The 22,906-nt window shown below is 52.2% G+C and overlaps 1 protein-coding gene across 2 annotated transcripts in view; it reads right to left on the minus strand.

Moving 5' to 3' along the window:
• ABR (ABR activator of RhoGEF and GTPase) overlaps positions 1–22,906 on the minus strand; it is a 178,630-nt gene that overhangs the window by 128,298 nt on the left and 27,426 nt on the right. Inside the window, exon 1 of one of the 2 annotated variants that reach the window (XM_061176122.1) lies at positions 5,733–5,945. The exons of the other annotated variant lie outside the window; for it this stretch is intronic. Coding sequence (XP_061032105.1) covers positions 5,733–5,793 — 61 coding nt within the window. The 5' untranslated portion in view covers positions 5,794–5,945. Of the gene's footprint in view, positions 1–5,732; positions 5,946–22,906 lie in introns of those variants that run through there. 2 annotated transcript variants of the gene reach the window in all.

Below are 22,906 nucleotides of genomic sequence, written 5' to 3' on the forward strand. Positions count from 1 at the left end.
CCCCTTCTGGAGACGTTGCTCACCTTTGACAAAATGCCTGACCACATCTGCTACGTCTACCTGTGGTCTAGAGGGACATGGAAGCCGCAGAGGTGGAGGTGGAGGAAAGAGGGGAAGGGCACCTGATCGATAGGTCACCACAGAGCCCACCCTGTCTCCCGAAGACCACACCGACCCTGTCAGTTTCTATATGGCCAGTAAACCCATATTCATCTTTCGTCCCGCAGTGTGGTAGGGAAGGAAGGGCAGGAAGAGAAGACAGAAATAAAGCACAGGGGCAGAAAACCGAGTGAGAGGCCCAAATGAGGTCTGAACCTGGGGGAAGAGAACTGGCTGTCCCATCTGCAGTGGGTCACGGTTGCAGCCGGCCCCACCTCAAAGGGCTCTTTGCCAAATGCCTTGGGCAGGGAGTAGGCTTGGGTGTCTATCCCCAACCCTCTTATGGGGGTGCATCCTCTAGTTTGCCTGTTGCCCTGATTTCCTTCTTCTTCCCCATTTACAGGATCAGGTTCTCCCCAAGCTTCAGAGACAAGCAGAACGCTCCCACTGCCAATCAGGGCCATCCATGGCTCCATCAGACCATATCTTGCCCAAAGGAATGCAAGCTAGGGCAGACCAAGGCCACAAGTCAAAACAATCAGCCTCTCCTATCCAGCCCTGGAGACAGGTAAGCCTGCAGGCCTCTCCCCCTGGTACTCAGTGGAAAGTGCCAAGACCCTGTAGGTAGAAGGTGGTGGGAACTCCAAGCCCCATGGATTCCCCTCAGCCTACCAGAGCCAGGGGCCCGGCTAAGGCAGACGTCGTGGAGATGACATGCAGTTGTCCTGAAGCTGCCTTCCTCCTGGTTTGCTCCAAAGGGCTCAAGCTGAGCCAAAGAGCTGCAGTACCAACATTGGTGGGGAAGGCTTCCAATCACATAATCACAAGCCCTAGCAATGCGTGGGACTCCCTTGGGGGGTCTACAATTACCAAATCCACACAGCCAGAAACTTGTGAATGGACCAGCTAATGGGTTTATGGGGTTTGCTGGTGGAGTAAGGAGTTAAAGGAGCCAAGAACCCAGAAGTTTTCTTTTCCCTCTCATACTCACTCACACAACCGGAAATTACTGCGGGCTTATTATGGCACAAGGCACTGGACTAGGCACCAGCTGAGAACCTGGTCCAACACTCTGACCCTGCCTGTCCCCTCACACACTTCCCAGCCCCTTCCAAACTCCTCTGCAAGCCTTTCGTGGATCCCTGTTCAGTGACAAAGGCCGTGAAGAGCTGGACAGCTGATCAGTTCAATAGCACTCCTCATCTTCAAAGCACTTGAGAAACATTAACAAATTAATCCCTGTGGCACCCACGTGAGACATCGTAGCCTCACTTTACAGAGGAGTGTGAGTAAGGAAGGTACCAGAATCGCCCCTGGACCCAGAGAACAGCCCAAGTCTTCCATCCTACCGGCTCTCCCCCCTTCTTCTACCCACCTAGCTAATTCTTCACAAATGTTCCTGTCATTCCTTCCTTTTTCCAAAGAACAATAACAGCAGCAATCACAACAGCAACAAAAAATCACATTTCTCTGAGTAGGAGACTTAATTCTTCTGCCAGGTCCACCTCTGGGACTCCAGCAGCCATGTCAAATATGGGCTGGTGTTGACAAGCAGGAATACATGACTGAGGCTTAGTCACAGGACAAGAAAGCATCCATTTGCAGGTGTTCACTGGCACATCAGAGTGGTCTGATGCCGCCTGGGTAGGAGAGTTGCCCTGATCAAATCCACACCGACTGTCAGGCCAGTGGCCTGGTCCTTGGTGCAGCTAATATAGGAATAAGGTGGGAAACTGAGGCAGGTTCATGATCATCTGGAGATGGGTTTGTATCCCCACAGCCCCAGATGCTTTCCTGGCCATTGGACCGGGCACTGAGTCTGTAAGGGGCATAAAAATATCACCAGAGATTTCCCTTGGAAATGTCGCTTGAGGTAACAGAAGTGAGCTCCAAAGGCAGGTTCTAATAACTACAGATGATCATGTTCTGCCTTCTATGAGGTCCAAATAACTAGAGGTTTTGCTTGGCTCCATAGTCGGCATGTTTGAGGCCAGAGCTAAATTGCCTGGGACAAAAAAGAGGCTGGAATGGCAAAGGAAGAGACCTTAAATGTAGCCCTCAGTTCTCTTTTACACAGGTCCTGAAAGATTTCGTCTCTACTCAGAGGAACAGAGAAAGTTTCAGAGCACCTCCCGTTTTTGTTATTCCATAGAACTTAGTATGATCCAACCTGATCCCGTGGTATAGAAGAAAACCAAGAGAAAGTGGTGTTTAGTGGAAACAGTGGTGAGAGAAAGACAGAGAGAAGATAAAATGAAGAACACAGGCAGAAAACACGTGCAGAGAGAAACACACCAGCTCCAGGGAAAGAATCTAGGCAAGGCACTGAGGGGCAAAGCTGACACTATTACGTTAATGTAGGAAAATGAATGGTCCAGAGACAGGAGGTGGGGTGGCTGGAACCCTCATCCATCACACTAGTTTACCAGGGGCAAAGACCGTGCTCCAATCAGTCCCAGATCACACGGGCAGCTGGGAGCCAACCCATCTCCTTGAGTCAGACAGATCACCATCACTACAGACCTTCAGGACTTCTACTATAGGGGAAAGAGGGGGTCTGAGGTTCACCCCTTATCAAGTGACCATATCAGCCTGCAGTGAAAGTGTGCACATATGCTAAAGCCAGAAAGACTGAGCCGACAACTTCAAAGGTAAGACGTGTGTGAGGGGAGGGGCTGTTTGTTAGCCTGGCATCTTAGGTGTAGAGAATCACCAGCCTCAGTGAAATTAGACAGAGCCTCAACCACCCCTGCCCTGGCTCCAGGACCAGCCCACAGTTCCTCCAAGAGACACAGAGTCAAGTTAGGCTCAGTCATCCAGACCACTTATCCTGCTGGACCATTCTGGGGAGAACTCTGACAGAGGACCAAAGAGACAGATGTCCCCCATTCCATGACATTCCAAGACCTTGAATAAGTTCAGACATATCTAGGTGACACTCAGGGTCTTCCTAGGGTATGATCTAAATCCCAGCTTTGTCACTTACCAGTCACGTGACCCTGGGTAATGATTTTAGCCTATTCAGCCTCTCTTCCTGTAAAAGGGAGAGAAGACTACCTATCTTGCAGAGTTGTGAGGCATGGAGAGACTGGATGGAGTGCCTAGCTCAGTGCTGGCATAGGGTAGGTCCTCAGGAGATGTTACTATCACTGCCACCAGGAGCAGTGCTTAGAAGGGGCCTCTATCACTGGGTCATTCGCATCCCTAAGAAGTACACTGGCTACCCTGTGCCCTGGGTACATCCCCTTTACAATTCCTGATGGATGTGGCTTTTGTGGGGACTTGCCACCCTGTGAGCCTGTAAGCAGAAAGCTTCCTGAGAGGCAGAGGAACTTCCTCTGGGAGCCACAGAACCATGCTGCCAGGCAAATGACAGCTCGGGTATTTGTTTTAATTTAGGCTCTTGTCAAGAGGAAAATTCATGGCTAACAGCCCAAACATGACTGCACAGCACCTCCCCAGGAAGCCTCATTCTACGGCTCTCCAGTCAGCTGTTTGGAAGAAGGAGGCAAGGACTCCTCCTCACATTGCTGCCAAGTTGGTGTCCCCCCTCCCCTCCATCCAGGCTGCCCCAGGAGCCCAGAGGCCAGGGCAGCAGCAGAAGGGTAGACAGCTCAGATGCCAGCCTGCCTGAGTCAGGGCTGATAAACAGGCACCCCCAAAGAAGGCCTCGGTCTAATTCCCTTTTCCCATCCCACCTTCCTCCAGGCAGAAATTTTCAAAGCACCCTCAGGCAATTTTGCTCCTTTGCTCCAGGTTTTGTATGTGTGTGGGGTTAGGTGTTGGGGTGGGTTGGGGGGTGGTAGGAAAACTTGGAAATGATCAGATGATCAGGTGGGGGGGTCCTCTTTAAGGCAATGAAGAGAAAGCCAGAGACAGGTTTCCATAGGATTCTATGCTCTGGGAAATAGGGAAAGCAGTACTGGGTTTTGCAAAGAGTCAGAAATATTCAGGAACATAAGCTGCATGTGAATATCAGGCATTGTTGTGACTGTTATTTGCAAGAGCACAGCTAAGAGAAGGTCACTAATCCTTCCTTCGGGTCAGGAGCTGATCTGCAGCAGGGCTCTGAACAGATGTGTGCCCCATTCAGGCAAACACACGTGCACACACACCACACAGCGACCGTGGGCCCTGACCTTCACCCAACGATGCTGGCCTCTGCAGGGGAAGGAGCACATGGAGTGGCTAGGCTCGGCGCGGGACCGACACCCAGGGGATCCAGCTTTGTCCCTTTGATGTTGAAAAACCAAAGCAGAATGGACCATCACAAGGAGAGCTCCTGGGGGGAGGAAAGGAAAGGGAAAAGGATGGGGATGGGGATGGGGATGGGGATGGGGGGAAGGAGGAAAGGAAAGGAAAAAGGATGGAGGGAGAAGAGGGAGAAGAAAAAGGTATGGGGAATGATGGGGACCCAAGGGGATACAGAGGTCAGAGGTTGGGTACTGAGTACTGAGGAGCCTCCAGGGCAAGCCTTTGGGGTTCAAGGCATCACCTTGTCCACTCCGCCCACCATAAGACTGTTACCAAGGAATTCGAGCCAGGTTAACCCTTAAAAATGTCCTTGTCCCATGGCATCCAGTGTCCAGAACCAGAACCTGGCTCCACCTATCTCCCCCAACCCCTGCCCCTGCCTCAGGACTCTGGGCTAGGAGACCTAGCAAGAGAGAGTGGGAGGGTCCCACTGAACCGATCAGGGAGGGTGAAATCCACTTACTATTTTCTTCAGGGGCTATCAGGACCCTCTTCCTGTACCACTGAAAGCTAGGGGAAGGTGTCTCACGGGAGGCGTGGGAGAAATGCAGTGCTTTAGCCACCTAAGCAAGTCAGAGTCGGAGTCGGAGTCGGAGTCGGGGTCGGGGTCGGGGCGCTCAACGCTGGGCGCAAGCCCCCAGAAGGTACGAGCGCTCAGTTAACACATCCCCAGCGGCAGTGCAATCACGTGATCGCGGCAGATTTGGGAGCGAGGGGGTGGAGACGCCGCCGAGGTTAGTTTTTTTTTCTTTTTTGGGGGAGTGGAAGGAGGGGAGAGGGGGAGGGAGGGGGAGAGTGCGGGTAATGATGAGCCTGGCAGGAAGTACTGCTGAGCTGGGGGTTTTCAGGTCCTTCATCCAAATGGCCCCCACGGAGATGTGCACCTACAGTCTCCCTTACCACACGACCCTACCCCCACCCCGAAACACACTGGCCTCAGGATGTCCCTGAGGTGGCAAACTCAGGCGCCAAGACCAAAATGGCCTTTCTGCTTCAACGTGGACAGAAGGAGCAGCCAGTCGAGGAGCGGAGGCAGCACCCTACAAGGGCTCTCCCCTCTTCCCCAGGGTTGGGGACTGCTCGGTTACACAACAGGTGGGAGAGGGGTGACACAGCTCTCCTGGCCTCGTCGGTCCACTGCGCACCCCCTCCAGCTTGAAGTCCACTCTGGGGACCCCATCCGCGGCCGATCGCGGGACCCTAAGCCGCTCGCCCGCCTGCCGGCCCGCCGGGCACCTGGGCGGCCGTGCCCGCAGCCCCCAGTCCGCGCGGGGCTCCCCAGAGAAGCCCGGCACCGCGGGCCCCGGGGCCGTCCAGGCGCAGCGCGGGGCGCCGGGGCCCCTTCCCGCCTGGCCTCCCCTGCCCGAGCGCACACGTACTGCTGTAGAGGGTGTCGATCCAGGAGAGGCGCGGCAGGCCCCGGTGGCTGAGCGGCTCCATGCCCGCGGCTCCGCGCGGCGGCGGCGGCTCCGTCAGATCGGAAACCCGACCCTCATCGCACAACAAAGGAGGGAGGGCGTGGGCGGCGGGCGGGCGGCCAGCCCCAGAGGCCGAAGTTGCCGAGCGCTGGGTGGAAGCCGGGGGAGGCGGGGAAACAGGTAGCAGGGAGGACCGAGCCGGAGCTGCCCGGGAGGAGGGGAGGGCGGGCGAGGGCCGGCGAGCGCCCCCGGGAGCCCTTCCGGCCCCTGCGACCGCCGCGAGCCCCGCTGCGGTTCCCGGAGCGGCGGCCCCGCAGCCCGTCCGCCAACTAGCAACTTCTCCGGGGCTGCACGGCGCCCAGGGGCGGGGGCCGCGACCAATCGGCGCGAGGCTCCCGCGCCCCCTCCCCGCAGCACGCCTCCAGACCCGGGTAGGGGTGTGGGGAGCAGCCGGGGTCCCCACGCGAGAGGCGCTCCAGCCGGTGACGGAGGAGTGGTCCGCGGGGGGTCTCCGGGCTGCGGCGCAGGCCCAGGATCCTCTTCCTCCCCTCGCTGGGCTCGGCCAAATTCTGGCAACCCGCTGACTAGGTGCCGCGGGGAGACCTACGAGCCCTCAGGGGTGACATCACCTGCCACCCCAGGATCTCTAAGCGCAGTTTCAGGGGCCAGTGAGGCTCCCAGGCCCCTCCCCTAGGCAAGCCTGGGGAGCGGCGCTGACGGGGTTAACGTCCTGCCCGCCCGCGGGAAGCCTTGGCTGCCCTAGGACTCTTTCCTTCCAAACCTTAACAGTGCCTCATCTATTTAAACACCCTTGACCTAAAGGCCGGGCGGTTCCTGCCCTACACACCAGGGGGCGGCGGCTGGAGAAAGGCGGGAGGCCGGGGCTCGTCGAGGGGCTGTGGAGGATAAACTGGGTTACAGGAGAGACCCCAGGGTCTCCGCTGGGTTCCCTCCAGGAGCCTTCTCTGGGGATCCCAGCCGCAGCCCATGTAAGGAGGGACACCATGTATGCCTAATCACAAGCTGAGGGAAGGCTGGGGTCAAGATGCCTTTGAGAACAGACCTTTAGAAACAAAATTCCTTCTAAGACCCGCCCCCACCAAAAGCTGTGAAGAGGTTGGAGTGGGGGAGTTTTACACCTGTGCCCTGGGTGCAGGTTCTAAGTGACCCAAGGCAACTTGGCTGCAGATTTGGTCCTACAGGCCTCCTTGGAACAAAGGACCCTGGAGAAGGGACTGGAGAGGAGGGAGGGTCAGGCTAGGGTGGTCCAGGGCAGTGGGGCTAAAGCTCCTTTCCTGAACCCAAGGGAAGGGAGGCAGCGGGCCCACAAGGGAACCCTGCCCTGGACCATTTACCCTGCTTTTACCTCAGATAGTGAGGTTTCTGATAATGGAGCAGACCCTCCCACCCCTCATCTCCAAGCAGCTTTAAGGGCAAAGACATCATGGGACCCAGGTCAATGGACAGGGCTACAAGGTGAAGCTCACCCTGGCCTCTATAGGGGGCAGTGCTGTCAGCATCTCCAGAGCATTTGGTGGGGGGGGGGGGCCTCATCATCTCAAACAACCACAGATCTAGTTCTTAAAAAAAAAAAATTTAATCGAAGTATAGTTGACATGCAATATTATATTAGTTTCAGATCTTGTTCTTAAGAGGAGAAGCAGACCCTCACCCATGATGCTGAAAGGAAGCCTGCACCCAGCCCCTGCAGCTGCTTAGGTAGCGGCCTCCAGAACTGCCCAAGGGGAAGTGGTGGCCACTAGGCTCACAGCAGGTCAGGTGAGCCCCTGGGAGTTGCAGGGGAAGATTCTCTGGGGAGTGAAAAGCCTCCACAGGTGGCTGCGTGGGTGTTTTTCAACCTAGAGGTGACACTGTCCCCTCACTGCATCCACTTGGCTCTCCCCCACCCCAGGCCTCCTGGCTCAGGCTCTGGATCTTGTGGGTCTCCCTGCTCAGCTGTCACCCTCCCACCGTCTCTGACTTGCACACAAGACTGGGAGGACCAAGCAAGCAGGCACCTGGAGCTTGGCAGAGAGGGGGGCGTGCATCTCCAATGAGATGCTCCAGAAATAGAGCCAGGATGGGAGAGGAAGCAAATGGGCTCCTGGAGGAACCAGAGGGAGGACAGTGAGATGGAGAAGCAGAGAGGGGCCCAGGGCCTTTCTTCTTGCCACACGGAAGGCACAGAACCCAGAAGAAAGGTGCAAGCAGGAGCCCAGCCCAGGGAAGAAGCAGCACTGCCCCCTCCCCAAGAACCCCCATCCCCACCAAGGCAGCCTGGGCCCTCTCTGCACACTGCCTGATGGCCACATCTGGGCACTGACTGCGAGGAGGCCATGGATGTATGTTTCTGCGTGAGTCACATACATTTGCATACATTTTACATTTTTATCTACAAAGGCTGGAACAAGCTATTTTCAGGCTAAAATGTTACAGTTGCTCTCCTTAACATTGCCATAGTTTGCTTTTTTCTACCTTCTGTCCAAGCCTGTCCTGGACCTCCCAATCCAGAACACCATATAGGGGAGAGGGGAGAGGGATCTTGGAGGCAAATAAGGAGGAACACTTCTAATACTTAACAGAGAATGCCTGCAGTGGACCTGGCTTGGATCTTAGTGCTTTGTTTACATGACAAACTCACTGTTATCACAGCTCCTTCCATTTTCCAGATGAGCAAACTGGGGCACTGGTCAGCTAAGTAACCTGTCCAGACAGTAAGTGGAGGGCTGAGACTTGAACCCTGGCAGTCTACTCGTGCAGTTAAAATGCCATGCATGCTGCCTCCACTGTCAGGGTTGAAAGCAGGATGGCAAAGGTCCCTGGAAATCTTCGCGGGTCCGTGGGTTAGAGACCACCTTCTAGAAAACTCTCCCAATCCTCTTCCATCTCCATACAACTGTCTCACACATGTGTCCCAGGAAAGGGCAGTTACTTCAAGATCCCTTGATGCCTATATGGGATGGCTTCCAAAAGACATTAACATCACACATGTTAGACATTAACATCTAACCTTGGCTACAGAGACAAGTCTGTGGAAGCACCAGGGTGATATGAGACCAGGACAGAAGCCTCCAGATTCCTGGCACTGAGGATGGAGAGGAGGTGGGGGGAGACCCAATACCACATCCTAGGAAGGAGGGAGTTACAAGAGTCATTCTCATTCGCCTTGTGCCAATGGTGAAGTGCTCTGCCAGCAACCCCCATCTGTCAGAGCAGCAGGGGGACGTTCCGTGGACAGGCCACCCTGATTCAGCTAAGTGTGGACCTGCCCATGCACCCCAAGGCACTGAATCAGCACCCATCACACCTCGTCCTCCAAGCCTGCACTAACCATTTGCTGTCTAGTCCTTTGGGTGAACATGCTTCTCTTTCCCCTCTGGCCTGTGCATTCAGTCTGTCCTGGCTCCCTGCTTCCCATAGCAACGGGCCTGCTCCTGCCTCACCACCAGATTTAAGTGTAGGTTGCTGGGATCACTGGGCTGATGATGAGGGGCCGAGTGGGAAGAAGATGTATCCCATCCTGAAGGTCAGCGGCCTTGCCCTTAATCCCCAGGGCTGTGTTACTCACCGCCTCTCCAATGGGAAAAGGGTGACCATGCTTAGAAACAAAACTGGGTATTTCCATTTTTCTTCCCTCCTTGCTGTTAGCAACTCAGCTCCACTGTGCACAATAGGAAGTCCCCTGGGAGTCCTTGCAGGGGTCACTGTTGATGAAGAGGATGTCCATTCACCTCTTCCCACTCTGAGGCCCGCAGGGAGCACCAGTGTGAGCAGGCTGGAGGTACAGGTGGTCAGGGGTGGGGTGGTGGTGGGCTCCGCATTCAAATTAACAAAAACAAGGGACTTCCCTGGTGGTCCAGTGGTTAGGACTCCTTGCTTCCACTGCAGGAGGCATGGGTTCGATCCCTGGTCAGGGAACTAAGATCCTGCATGCCGTACGGTGCAGCCAAAACAAAACAAAACCAAACCAAAAACAAAATCAGACTGTGATAGTCAAAAACCCTTTGGTACCCTTCCTGGCAGATCAGCTCTTTAAAAGCTGGGACTGGGGCTTCCCTGGTGGCGCAGTGGTTGCCAATCCGCCTGCCAACGCAGGGGACACGGGTTCGAGCCCTGGTCCGGGAAGATCCCACATGCCGCGGAGAAACTAAGCCCGTGTGCCACAGCTACTGAGCCTGCGCTCTAGGGCCCGCGAGCCACAATTGCTGAAGCCCACGCGCCTAGAGCTCGTGCACCACAACGGAGAGTAGCCCCCGCTCGCCGCAACCAGAGAAAAGCCCGCGCGCAGCAGCGAAGACCCCAAACAGCCAAAAATAAATAAATAAAATAAATTTATTAATAAATAAATAAATAAATAAATAAATAAAAGCTGGGACTGCATCTTTTTTCACTGCACTCAGCCCAGTGGATGAATGAAGCTCAGGTAGACCTCCAAGGCAGCCGTTACTACACTGCGCCCCCAGATCAGCTTTCTGCCAAAAGCCCAATAGATTGGCATTCAATAATACATGTTGAATAAATAAAACTAATGACAGCTAACTTTGAGTGCTTCTTAAGTGCCAGGCACTTCTTCACATAGACTACCTTTCTTAGTCCTCATAATAAGCCAATGAGATAGGCACTACTATTCTCTCCATTCCTTCCTGCAGAAGCAGGAAGGCTATGCTATTGGCCAGCTAGCAGGTGGTGATACTTGGAAATGAACCGAGATTCTGCATCCAGAGTCCACATGTGTAATCTCTGTACCGGGCTGCAATGAGTGAATAAATGAATAAACAGAATGAAGTTAAACTCAGGGAGGATGAAATTGGAGCTACAGGAGGAATGTAATTCCAGAACTCCCCAGAGCCACCAATGATTAAGCAGAAAGAGAACTGGTTCCCAAAGAAAACCACATCTACTACAACAGGGCAGATGACCCTGGAGACAAGCTAGCTGCAATCAATCCGATGACAATTTCCTGAACTCCAGTCCCCGCCAAACCCCACTTTCCAGCCTCAGTTTTCACATCTCTAGGTGGGCACCCAGGTGGAGCAGGGAGATGACCTCCAGGCTTCCTATCTGCCCTGGCAGACCCCGGATTGGCCTGTTTCTGTCTCCTTGCTTCATTTCCTTTAACCTCTGTACAGTAAATCAGCATTTACTCTTCTAAGATTCACCCTCACCCCTTGGGCCTGGAAAGAAGAAAATTGCCCAGGCCTCTCCTGGGTCACCTCTAAGTGGGAAGTTCTGGCCTAACAGTCTGTCCTTTGCCCTCTTCCTCCCCGTCTCTTCCGAGGCTCCTCACTTTTCCAGCAGACAGAGAGATCTACAGGCAGCACAGGCTTACTGGAAGCTCTCCTCGCTATTCATTTCTCTTCCAAAGTTTTGTGTCAGCTTGAGTCACGGGAGAGATGTAAGAGTCATGGCAAGATGTAAACCAAAGGATTACATTCACCTCCTTGTTGCCTCCCTTGGCACCATGGTCGGGAGAAGCACGGTGACATCCAGGTCCCTGTAGCTGTGAAGCTCCCCACAGACACCCACACATTTCTTGGGGGCTGTGTTGAAGCCCCACTCCCATGGCTAGGGCCACAGTGAGTCCAGCATCCCCGGAAGAGTAGCTGCCTTAGAGTATACTAAGCAAGCTGCAATTTCAGGAGGGTCTCGGGCCAAGCCCCAGCTAAAGTGGCCCTCACCTGACATGGCTCGGATTGTTCCACCCAGGGGTCAACATGCGAGGTTTCCGAGAGCAGATCAGAGGGCTCAACAGTAGGGCCTGGAGCCCCCTTCCTGATTTACTTACCACAGCATCCCCATCAGCATTTGGAAAGAGGCAAGCAGAAGAGATGGAAGGATTCTACAAGTCCCCAAAACCCAGAGACAAAGTTCGATGGCTCCAACCTTATCAGCTCCAAGTGAAGTAGAGGCATGTCTATCTGGGGCCAGAGCTCACAGGCTGGCCCTCTGCCCTCCCGTGGTCACCATTCCCCTGAAGCTGGCTGTGCTTCTTGCTCTCTCAGCCAGAGTTCTGCAGGTGCCTCCCAGCCCTGCGCTGCTCTGCCACGAGCTCTGACGCCACCCGCCAGGCTGGCCCTGTCCCTGTCAGGCCCAGGAGTGGCTGCAGGGGCTGAGGGCTGGCTGTCAAGGAGACCGGCTCCAAGAGGTGGTGGCTCAACATTCAAGAAGGTGAGGACAAAGGAGCATCAGAGCCTAGCCAGTGGTGCTTGTCATCAGTGGAGTCTCGCTCTGGGGTTACTGTTCAAGTTCATGGTGTGTGGCCCTGTCTCTTTAAGGACAAGGCCTCTTTAAGAGGAGTTCCCTCTGCAGTCACTCCAGCCACCAGTGGTCCTGCGGCAGACAACGGGGACTCCCGAGCGCCATCTGGTGGTCCAACAGAGCAGCACCTCAGCCACCAGACACAGTCCTGCCACCCTAGACACAGTCCAGCCAAGAGGCCTGGAAATACCTGCACCAAAATCTCAGCTTCGTCCACCGAATTTTGCTCTGGGCTTTTGGGTTACCACGGTGAGCAATGAGCCTGTAGAAGTCAGGAGGAACTCCCTTTGGGGTCAGGAGACAGCAGGAGCCCCCATGAGTGGCCTGGGAAGAATAACCATCCCACTGGACCATAGCTTCCCTAAGATATTCTGAAATTGGGGGACTTATCCAGTCTCCCTTCTGGCCATCTGCAGGACATAAGGCCTGTATGTATCCTGTTCCCATAAACACTGGAACAGTAGTTCTCAATTAGGGGAGGGCTAGTTTGTATTGCCCCACCAGGAAGTATATTTGAAAATGTGTAGGAGCATTTTAAAGCCAGAGATGTTAAAATGTCCTGCAGTATGCAGAACTATCCCAAAGAATGTCTGTCCCCAAATGCCAACAGTGTTAAGAACACTACTTGGTTAGGAGGAACAGAGGCTTGTTCCTTAGCAAGCTCATACACACACACACACACACACACACACACACACACACACACCACCATTCTTCTTTTCCCCATCATTCTGCCTTTGGCATCCTCCCTAAATTTTACCTTTATAACCTTAGAGGTGGAGAGAGGGAGTGATCTGGCCAAGGCCCCCTTCACAAGGAATGCCAGTGCCCCTGGCTGCCCCTCCCCCAAAGCCAGGCACACACTTGCACCCAGTGTGCGTTGGGTCGTTATGACCCTTAGATGGGAAAGGCAGACAGGCTGGCAGCCTAACTCACACCGCTGGGAAGCAGCAGATGGACTCTGAGAAGAAATCACAGAAGACTGGCCCCTCCTTCCCCCAAGGGGCCACCCTGCCTTCCTTCCCACATGGATGACTCAACCTAGCTTTGCTCTCTGTCTCCAAACTGTCCCGTGACACCCATCTTTTACATAAGGCACTTTCAGGTACTGATCGTGAAACCCGGTGAGTCCTAATTTCTCCTTCCCCAAGCTCACTGCATCCTGGTCTGGGCTGGTCAGCTCAGGTTCATGAACACTGTCTGGTGCCAGTGGCTGACATGAGAAACCAACACATGTGACATATGTTCTAATGAAGGGAGAGTGGAAAAAAATGAAACACCGTCTGCAGTGGTCAGTGGAAGCCACACAGTGGTCACATCTGAGCTGGGCCTGTTGGTCTGAGAAGTCGCAGGCTCATGAGGCTGACATCATAGCTAGAATGATCAACTGGAGGAAGTTTTCCAGCATCAAACAGCAACTAGAGAACACTTCCCATTGCTGTCAGAATAAAGACCACATCCTTTTAGTGGCACACAAGGCCCTGTGGCCTGGCCCGTCACCTCCTCTCAGCTTCATCTGGCACATTCTTCTCCTGGTTCTCTCTTGCTTTTTCAGAACTTTTGAACAGGACGACATCTCTGGCTAAAATGCTCTATCCAACTCTGCCCAGATATCTCCTATCTTCCCTCTAATCTTAAATATCACTTCTGCTAGGAAGCTGTCCCTAACCACCAGACCAGGGAGGCCTGCATTTCAGATTACTCAATGCTCTAGTAAATCACCTAATGCCTGTCTCTTCTGCTAGACTGAGAGCTCCGAGAAGGTATGAAGCTCATCTCACTTGTTCACCACTGTACCCCTGGCACCTTGAAATAGTGGTTTCAATGAATGAATAAGTAAATGAATGAATGAATGACCAAATATGCTCCTGGTCAAAAAGACCTTAGAATGCGGGAGTACAGAAGCTTCAGCCGACCCAGCTCCAACTGGAAAGAACTGTCGGGGGGAATTCCCTGGCAGTCCAGTGGTTAGGACTCTGCGCTCTCACTGCTGAGGGCCGGGGTTCAATCCCTGGCTGGGGAACTAACATCCCACAAGCTGAGCAGTGCAGAAAAAAAAAAAAAAAAAAAAAGACAACGGTCAAGGCCAGTTGGAATGTCATGTCGAGAATGGTCTCACTCTCCAAAAGACGCAGAAAAACAACAGGATCCTAGAGTCAGATCTGGAGCAGAAGAATTGCTGTTCCAATTAATTCTCTAACTGCTCACATGAAATCCCAACTAAAAACTCCCCAGTGTCCAGGGCTCCCTTGCTAAGCAGCCAGCATTTGATGCTGCACTCTTTTTCACCCAATCAGACTCCAACCAGGAAATGGAATAGAAACTGAGAAATGGTTCAGCCCACTAAGGGAACTTTGGTCTCAACTTTCAGAGTCCTTCTCCTAGGCCTGTCCCAAATTTGCAATTAATTTTGTTTTTAGAGGAGGGAGGCAAACTGTAGCTCTCCTCTGGGAAAAACCAGTCTCTGGGTACGTTCCTGTCCTGTCTCTCCTCCTGGTAGGGTGCGGACACTGGGAGTCCAAGAAAGAAGATGCCAGTGGCCTGCAGCTATGCTGAACTCCCCTGTCCCAGGGGGCTGTAGGCTGAAGCTGTCACTCACCAGCTTCCAGTGATAACTTTGATGCCCCTTCAACCAGACAGATGGGAAATCTTGCTTTCAGCTCAGTGATGGGAGAAGGAGGATGGAAACTGATTCTGGGCACCCTGTCCTCCTGAGGACCCAGCTTGAGAGGTTCTACAGACTGCCTGACGGATGGACAGACAGACGGACAGGGCTTGGGCAGACCCTCTGTGGCTGCTGCTTGCACTGAGCTATGGTGATCACTGGGCAGACCTGAGAGCCCTGGAGGGCACTACATCAGACTTACCCGGTCTGCTGGGCACCTGCGAAAAGGGAAGCAGGTTTCTTTTCATTTTTCCCTTCACCAAAACAGAAACAAATACAATGCCCAATGATTCGTCCAGGTCTGATTTGTTGGGCCTTGGGTCTTGATGGTACAGGAAATCACCCTAGGCCACTGGGGTCAGTAACCCAGATGGTTAGTCCTCTAAGCTACCTGCCAACTTCTCACCTACTGCTTAGTAAAGAAGTTCTGGCGTAGTTAATACCCTTTGTGTACTTCTCTTCCCTGAAATGAAGGGACCTGCTGGGAGGAGGTAGTGGTTGACAACAAAGGGCAGAGGAAGAGTAATAAAGGCGACAGCAACAAACACATGGTGCTTACCGTGCCAGGGCTGATCTAAGGACTGCATGTATTAAATCACTGAATTATCACAGTAACCCCCAACTACCCCAGAATCCAAATTTTTGCCCTTCAACACTCTACTTCCTCTCCCCAACAGAAGCACACTAAACTGAGCACACCCTGAATCCAGGTCCTGGCTCTGCCCCTAACCTGCTGTGTGACCTTGAGGAACTCTCTTTCCATCTCTGGGCCTCTGTTTCCTCACCATGACATGCATGGATGAAGGTTGCCCAGTCTATCATTCCTTGAGAGATGACCAGGAAACAGCTGATAAGGGAGAGGAAAACTTTCTTCTTTCCTACGCCTCAGTTGCCCAAGATTTCAGGAAGTTCCATGGGGTATGAGGGCTAGAAAAGTTACTCATTACCTCATCGAATATTCCCTGAACCCTATATAAATAAGACTGTGTTCCTTTGCTCAGGATGCTTATGACAGTGGATTTGATACATGCCCAGAAGTCACCAAGAGGCAAGGCAGCCCCTGCTGTGTCCAGAGAGTGGTCTAGACAGTACGTTATGGAGGGAGTTGGGAGGGTCACCACTTGGGACTGAGTTGATGACTAAACGCTTCTTGGAGGAAGTGCCATTTGAACCAGGGCCTGGAAGGACATCTCATATTTCATTGGCAAAAATGGTGGGGTGGGGAGACAGGCATTCTGGCGGGGGGTGGGGGGGAAGCATAAGCAATTACACAGCGGCAAAAAGTGGATGAGGAGGGGGACCAGAATGGATGACTGGGGAGAAGGTTCTTTTGGGAACTGGGGGAGAATATAGACTTGATAATCTGATGTGCAATCTCAGCATGAATCAGGGACACAACAGAATCTGCAGGTTTTCTTAGGCCTGTCTTTATAAAGAAGCCTTTCTGGGACACCTCCTCCCCCTGCAACGCCCACAAAGGTTCAGGACCACCTCCCCTCCCTGTGAGTTTGTGGGGCAGAGGAACTAATTCCTGAAAGCCCTTCCATCAATGTGTCCCCGGCCTCACCAATATTTATGTTCTGGGCACTGTGCTAAGCACATGACTTTCACTCTCACTTTTTTCCCCCAGCTTTATTGAGATATAATTGACAAATAACATTTCGTAAGTTTAGGGCATACAGTGTGATGACTTGATATAAGAATGTATTGTGAAATGATTACCACAATAAGGTTAGTTAACTCATTTATTATCTCACATAGTTACTTTGTGTGTACGTGTGTGGTGAGAACATCTAAGATCGACTCTCTGAGAACATTTCAAGTATTCGATACGGTATCCCTAACTAGAGTCACCGTGTTGTACATTAGAACCCCAGAACTCATGCATCTTATAACTGAAAGTTCGTACCCTTTGACCAACATATCCCCATTTCTGCCGTCCTCCAGCCCCTGCTCACCACCATTCTTCTTTTTGTTTTTATGTAACTCTAACCTTTAATACATGACACTTCTATGTGGAAGACACAATCATTATCCCTACTTTATAGAAGAGACTCAAAGTCACACTTCTAGTAAGTGGTAGAGCCAACTTCACAGTCAGATCTGACTGGGTCCAGAGCCCAAGCTCTCAACAGCTTTTTTTTTTTTTCCAGTTGACTTTTTTTAAAACATCTTTATTGGAGTATAGTTGCTTTACAGTGGTGAGTTAGGTCCTCAACAGCTTTTATGGACTGAATGTTTGTGTCCTCCCCCCCCCCCATTCATAGGTTGAAGCCCTAATCCTCAATGTGAAGGTATTTGAAGGTGAGGTCTTTGAGAGTAATTAGGTTTCGATGAGGTCATGAGAGTAGGGTCTCCATGATGGGACTGGTGCCCTTATAAGAAGAAGAGAGCAGAGCTCTCTCTCTGCCATGTGGACACACAGCAAGAAGGCAATGACCACAAGCCAGGAAGAGAGCCCTCACCAAGAACTCGATCATGCTGGCACCTTGATCTTGGACTTCCCAGCCTCCAGAACTGTGAGAAAGTAATACCTGTTGTTTAAGCCATTCAGTCTATGGTATTTTGTTATAGCAGCCTGAGCTGATCAAGATACCCACCATGGACTCTGCCTGTCCACCAGTCATGACGCTGCATAAGGCATCCTAGCCTTTGACATCACAAGATTCTTCACTGGCAAGGGAGCCAAGTTCCCGGGCATTCCAGGCAGCTTTGGCACCTGACACTAACATGAATTTATCAGCAGAGCTCTTAAAGCTATTCTCCAGACAAAAAAGGACACAGAGGGAATTCCCTGGCAGTCCAGTGGTTAGGACTCCACGCTTCCACTGCAGGGGGCACGGGTTCAACCCCTGGCTGGGGAAATAAGATCCCGCAAGCTGCTGGTGCGGCCAAAAACAAAAAAAGACCCAAAGGAGACACAAAGGTACATTTCCATCCTCTTTCTCCTCAGCTGAAGTCTGACAAGCTTTGGGATCTTTTGACTACTCCTTGGGCATGAGGCCTGTAGCTGGAGTGTCCCTGGTGGTGAAGGTGTTTTGCAATGCAATAGGAGTTACCTAGTCTCTGGGGTATGTCTCTCACAAAAGCAGCCCCCAGCCTTGCCTGGCTCAGGTTCAGCCAAGTATTGTAAGGAGCATTTTAAGGAAAATCATCCCTTAGCGAACCTGTCAGGGGAATGCAGGAGAAAATTGGGGTATCAGCTCTACATCCTGCCTTATCCAAATTTTCATGCCTCCACTGCCCTGGCCCTAAAAAAGAAGACCAGTACACTCAGAACTTTCTCGAAAATTCTTTCTTCTCTGAACAGAGCTAGAGGCCTTGGGGGAAGGTAACACCTCATGGTGAGGGATAAGAGATTCACTTTCCTAAAGAAGGACACTGTGCTTCTGAGAAACCTTCCCACAGAATCTCAAAAGGCAAAGGCTCTGAGGAATTTCAGTCCCCGACCCCGGCCCCTGCAGTGCCACCTGGGCGGAAGCACTATTCAGTGCTGCAGGGTTTGGCTAATCTCTGAGGCATCTCTCCCACAAAGGCAGCCCACAGCCCTGCCTGGCCCAGGCTCAGCTGAGAATTATTAAGGAGCACTTAGAGAGAATCCTTCCTATTCCAGAGCCACCGGGAAACGGGGCCTGATCTCAAGCTCTGCGTGGAGAGGGTGAGGGCTGGGAAGTGGGAGCTGCAGCAGTCTCAGCTTCCTCTGAATGATTTCAAACATCTGCCCCTGCACATCCCTTCCAGGGTGGGCCCCATGTCCAATGTCCAGTCTGACAGGTGGCAAACAGGAAGACCCTGTCCCTCTGCCCCCCTCACCCCTCCAAAGTCTCAAGCTCTGGAGACTTCCTTAGATCTTAGCCATGACTCGGATGAAACATGGTTCCTCACCCTAACCCCCCTCTCACGGCCCAAAGTCTTCTAGACAACTCATTGCCCAATCCCTTACATGCCCCGCTGGGTTATTTTCCAGGTTCCTATTTCTATCTGATTACTCAAGTTTCTTTCCTCCAGGAAGCCACATGCTCGTTACATGGGGGTAGCCATAGGTCACTGGTGGCGGGGAGAGGGTGCTGGGAAGAGTCCCCTTTCTGGACCCCAGAGCCTTGGGTAGTGGCTCCCCACTCCGAGCAGCCAGCATCCCAGGGAGCCCGGGACCACCCGGGGGAGACAGTGCAGCCCCAAATGAGATCTTGACTTGGTTTCCAGTTTCCCCAGAGAACAGTCTCTTTTGCAGGAGGCCCCTGAACATGGGCTCTGTGTCAGGCAGCCCAAAGCAGAAGGCAGTAGTAACCACTCCGGACAGGCCAGGAAGGACATGGTGCCTCCTCTTAGCACCAGCTGGCCCTGGCTCCGGGCCTGCTCTGCCCCTCAGATCCCTGGCTCTTGGGGCAAATGCAGTGTTGGAGCAAAGCTGCTGAGACAGGAGCCTTTGGGCTGGCTTCCTGGCTGGCTAGGGCCTCCACACAGGAGGTTAGTTCTCTGGGGGCCCTCAGGGAGGCTGAGCTGGTTTTTTTCTGGAGGTAAGCAGGCCGCTTTTGTAAAAAGAGACTCCATGTGCCTCCCATCACAGCGAACCACAGACGAGGAAGCAGCCACAGAGGAGCTCTGGCGGGGCTCCTTGTTCCCGAGGCCACACATGGAACTGCACACGCAGGCAGGCCACGTTTCTTTCCAGGCCCAGCCACAAGGGGCTCTGACTTCCTACAAGACCACGAACCCCAACAGCAGGACACGTGGACAGCACTTCTGCTGATTTCTAACGTGGCTTTAGGACCAAAAACGAAGAGGTTCTGCCTTGTCCAGGAGAACATGGCCCGAGCCACTAACAGCAGCTGACTTTCCACCTGGCCTGCCTGATCCTGCTGGCAAAGGTGCTTGGCTCCAAGGACAAGACACTCTCTCCCATGCGGCTGGTGAAGGTGTGGAAGCTTCTGTCGGGAGTGGTCAGGGTCACAGACACCTCGTTTTGGAAAACAAGTTCTCTCTCGCTCCGCAGGTGGCAGGGAAGAATGGGGAAACAGGAACCGGGCTGAGGTCCTGCTGTGAAGAACACCTAAGCTGTCAGCTCAGAAGCCACACTGCAATTAGCACCCTGTCATTTGCTCATTTGTATGCATTTCACAGGTCATCAGAGGCCTCAAAGAAGGTGTGAGGCATATACGCTGTTGGGTTTTTTTAACTATAAGTTTATGCAATTTGTTTTTCCTGTTGTGAAACTAATAAAGCCACAATAAAAAAAAAATTTAGACAGTAAAAGAGTAAAATGTGATCTGCTAATGCACCACCCCATTAGCATTTTCCAGCCCTTTCTGGTATGTGCACCAGGGCTCTCCGGAGTGTGCTCAGGAGTTTCTAGGCTACTGATCCTCGGCTGGTCCAGCCTTCGTTCTCTGCCCCTGTCCTGTTACGTCCAGCAGGGCAAGTGCTACCTAGACAAGCTATGACCTCACTCTGCTCAGGGTCTCCTTGGCCCCAGACACAAAGATGAGCCCCTGTGTGGAAACTCTAGTTTGCCATCCAAGATTGTTCACAGTACAAGTAAGATGTCTCTGGTTCCTTGGGGGAGGGAGGAACATCACCTGCTTGTCAGCGCCACCAGGGGACACCAGAGATAAAGTCTCATCTGCAGAGTCCTTGGTAGGAAGCCGAGAGCTGCTCCTGATGGGGCCCCAGGCCTCTTACTTCCTCGGGGCTGGGTGTCAGCTTGGAGATGAGAAGGGAGTCCTGGGGTTGGCCAGGGCTACCCACCTGCCTCAGAGGGCCTGTCCTAGTGATGTCAGCCCTTCAGCAAAGGAAACTGAGGAGGAGGAGGGGAGGGAGGAGCAGGGAGAATGGTAAAGACAAAGTTAGGTGGGAGTTCACTGCCTAAACCCTAACCCCTGACAGGGACGGAATGAGTGGAGGGCTGGGTTTGCCGTTCCCATCTCAGGAGAGCAGGACAGAGAAGTGCTGGCCAAACTTTTTCACACAGTGGCGTGTGCAGGAAATGCCAATGTTTGCACAGCATGCTGCCATAAGCAGACAAAGCTGCCAGCTGTCAGAGGTGAGGGGGGCCATTCCGCTGCCCCATGACTTGCCCTGAAGCTGAGATGTCAGTATTTCCCCACACCTTCAGCCTGTTCTAGGCACACAGATCGGGAAGCCCTGGGAGAGGGAGTGGGGAGAGATGCTCTTCTGCTTCCAACAAACCCTCCCAAGTGACCGCAGGCTTCGTAAGCATTTCAGATTTTAGAAGCCCCCACAAGGCCAAGAAAAAGCCAGTGAAACTCCCTCTAAGGCAGCAATGCCAGCCCCCATAGCAGGTGAAACGAGGCAATGTCCGGGTAAATTCACCCTCACACCCAGACAACGGGGCTGAGGGCACACTGCCCAGGAGGACATCCTATCTGCTGGGCATGGCTGCTGATAAGGCAGAATTGACAGCCTGGAGGAGAATGCCACGGCTTGGGCCAGACATTGGTTGTGCCGATCTTGTCACAAAGTTCCTGTTTCCTGGCCAAGGTGGAGACTGATACTTACTTTTACAAACACAGAACTGCCAACACACTAGCAGCTCTTCTCTGATGCTCCCGGCCTGGGTTAGCCCATCCCCCCATTCCAGGTGCCTGGGGGTAGGGACACCTGCTAATTCCCTTGGGCACTGCTATCAGGAGCTTCGGTCCCCTGCAAGCAGCTGCATCACCCAAAGCAGCTCACATCAGCAACAGCTTCAAGAGGCCAGCCTCTGGGCTGCTGCTGTTCCGGATGCAGAGCTTAATGGTGTAGGTCAGGATGTGGGTTCTGGAGACAGAACGGACCTGGGTTCAAGATCTGGTGTCCTTAAGCAATTCAACCTCTCTGAGCCTCAGTTTCTTTCATGGTAATATGATAGTTATGGTAGCTGCCTCAACTTCATGGTTGAAAGTATCAAATGAGATTAACAGATGTTAGACCCCTCAGGGCAGTGCCTGCCCCATTATATCCACCCAAGCAAAGTTAGCTATTATCATTATGTTGGTTGAACTTTGCATGCACACACACACAGACACACACACAGACGTTTCACACCTCTCTCCTGAGGGCCAAACAAGGCAAAACGTGAAACAGCCTGGCTGAAAAGATTACCACAAACCTAAAGAAGAGATACTGTGACTTATACTGAGCCCACCAAAGCCAAACCACACACTTTGTTTCCTGTAGATGTCTCATTGTCACTGCAGAGTTAATTTTTTAGCATTTTTAAGAGACAAAGCAACCCTATTCTTCTTAAGTGTGCCCCCTCCATACTTTGCTATTCAATAGCAGCTGGAATAAGAAAAAGAAGATCCCATCTAGAAAAACATAATCTCCTAGCCTTCAAGTCAGGGCTGTCATACTTGAGAGAGGCAGGAGCTTCTACATTGCTAAAGATCACTGTCCTTGAAATATTTCAAGGACAATGGAAGCTGAAAAGTCGAGTACAGTATATAAGCTCTCCTGACAAACAGAATTTTCTCCAGGGCACCTAGGTAGAGTACCCTCTTTGAATAAAAGGGAAACTGAGGTCTGAAGTATTTAAATGTGTTCAAAGAAAAAAAAAAGATATATGAGTAATTTTATGTTAAAATTATAAACCTTGGTTTACCCAAAGTAAACAATCAAAATCCTGGACCAAAAAAAATTTTCTTATAATCAGAAATTAGTGTACCGCCTCCCCACTACACACAATTCTACACAAATAAATTATAAATTTTAGGGCATGTCTGAGTATTATTATAGGGACATGTGATCCAGAAGGACCTCTTATAATAACAGATTCAGCTATGCTAGAGCCCCACAGCTCACATTAAAGAGAAAATCTCTCGTCTATGTCTATTACTCATCTTGAACTTCAGTGTGATGGCTCATTCTAAATTGCAAATTGAAAGGGTATCCTTCCTGCCTTTTCATATACTCTTCAGCAAACAGTCTCCAAACACAGATGTGCCAGGAAAACACACACACACACACACACCTTTAAGGGCACACATTTAAGGGCATTTAAGGGTATTTCCCCTGTGGACAAGAGGCACAGCTTCCCAACTCTCTTCTGAAGGTATCATACCCCCCTCCCCCATGGTGTGCCCACCAGAGTGTAATATCGCCTTCTCATGCTTCCACATATTAGCCCTTGGTAAATGTTGCATGAAATTTGATGATCCTGTTAGGGAAGGGAAGATGATTCATAATCATCTATTCCTAATCCGCATACGCTTGA

Source organism: Eubalaena glacialis, chromosome 19 (genome assembly GCF_028564815.1).
Source record: "Eubalaena glacialis isolate mEubGla1 chromosome 19, mEubGla1.1.hap2.+ XY, whole genome shotgun sequence".
NCBI classification, from domain to species: domain Eukaryota; kingdom Metazoa; phylum Chordata; class Mammalia; order Artiodactyla; family Balaenidae; genus Eubalaena; species Eubalaena glacialis.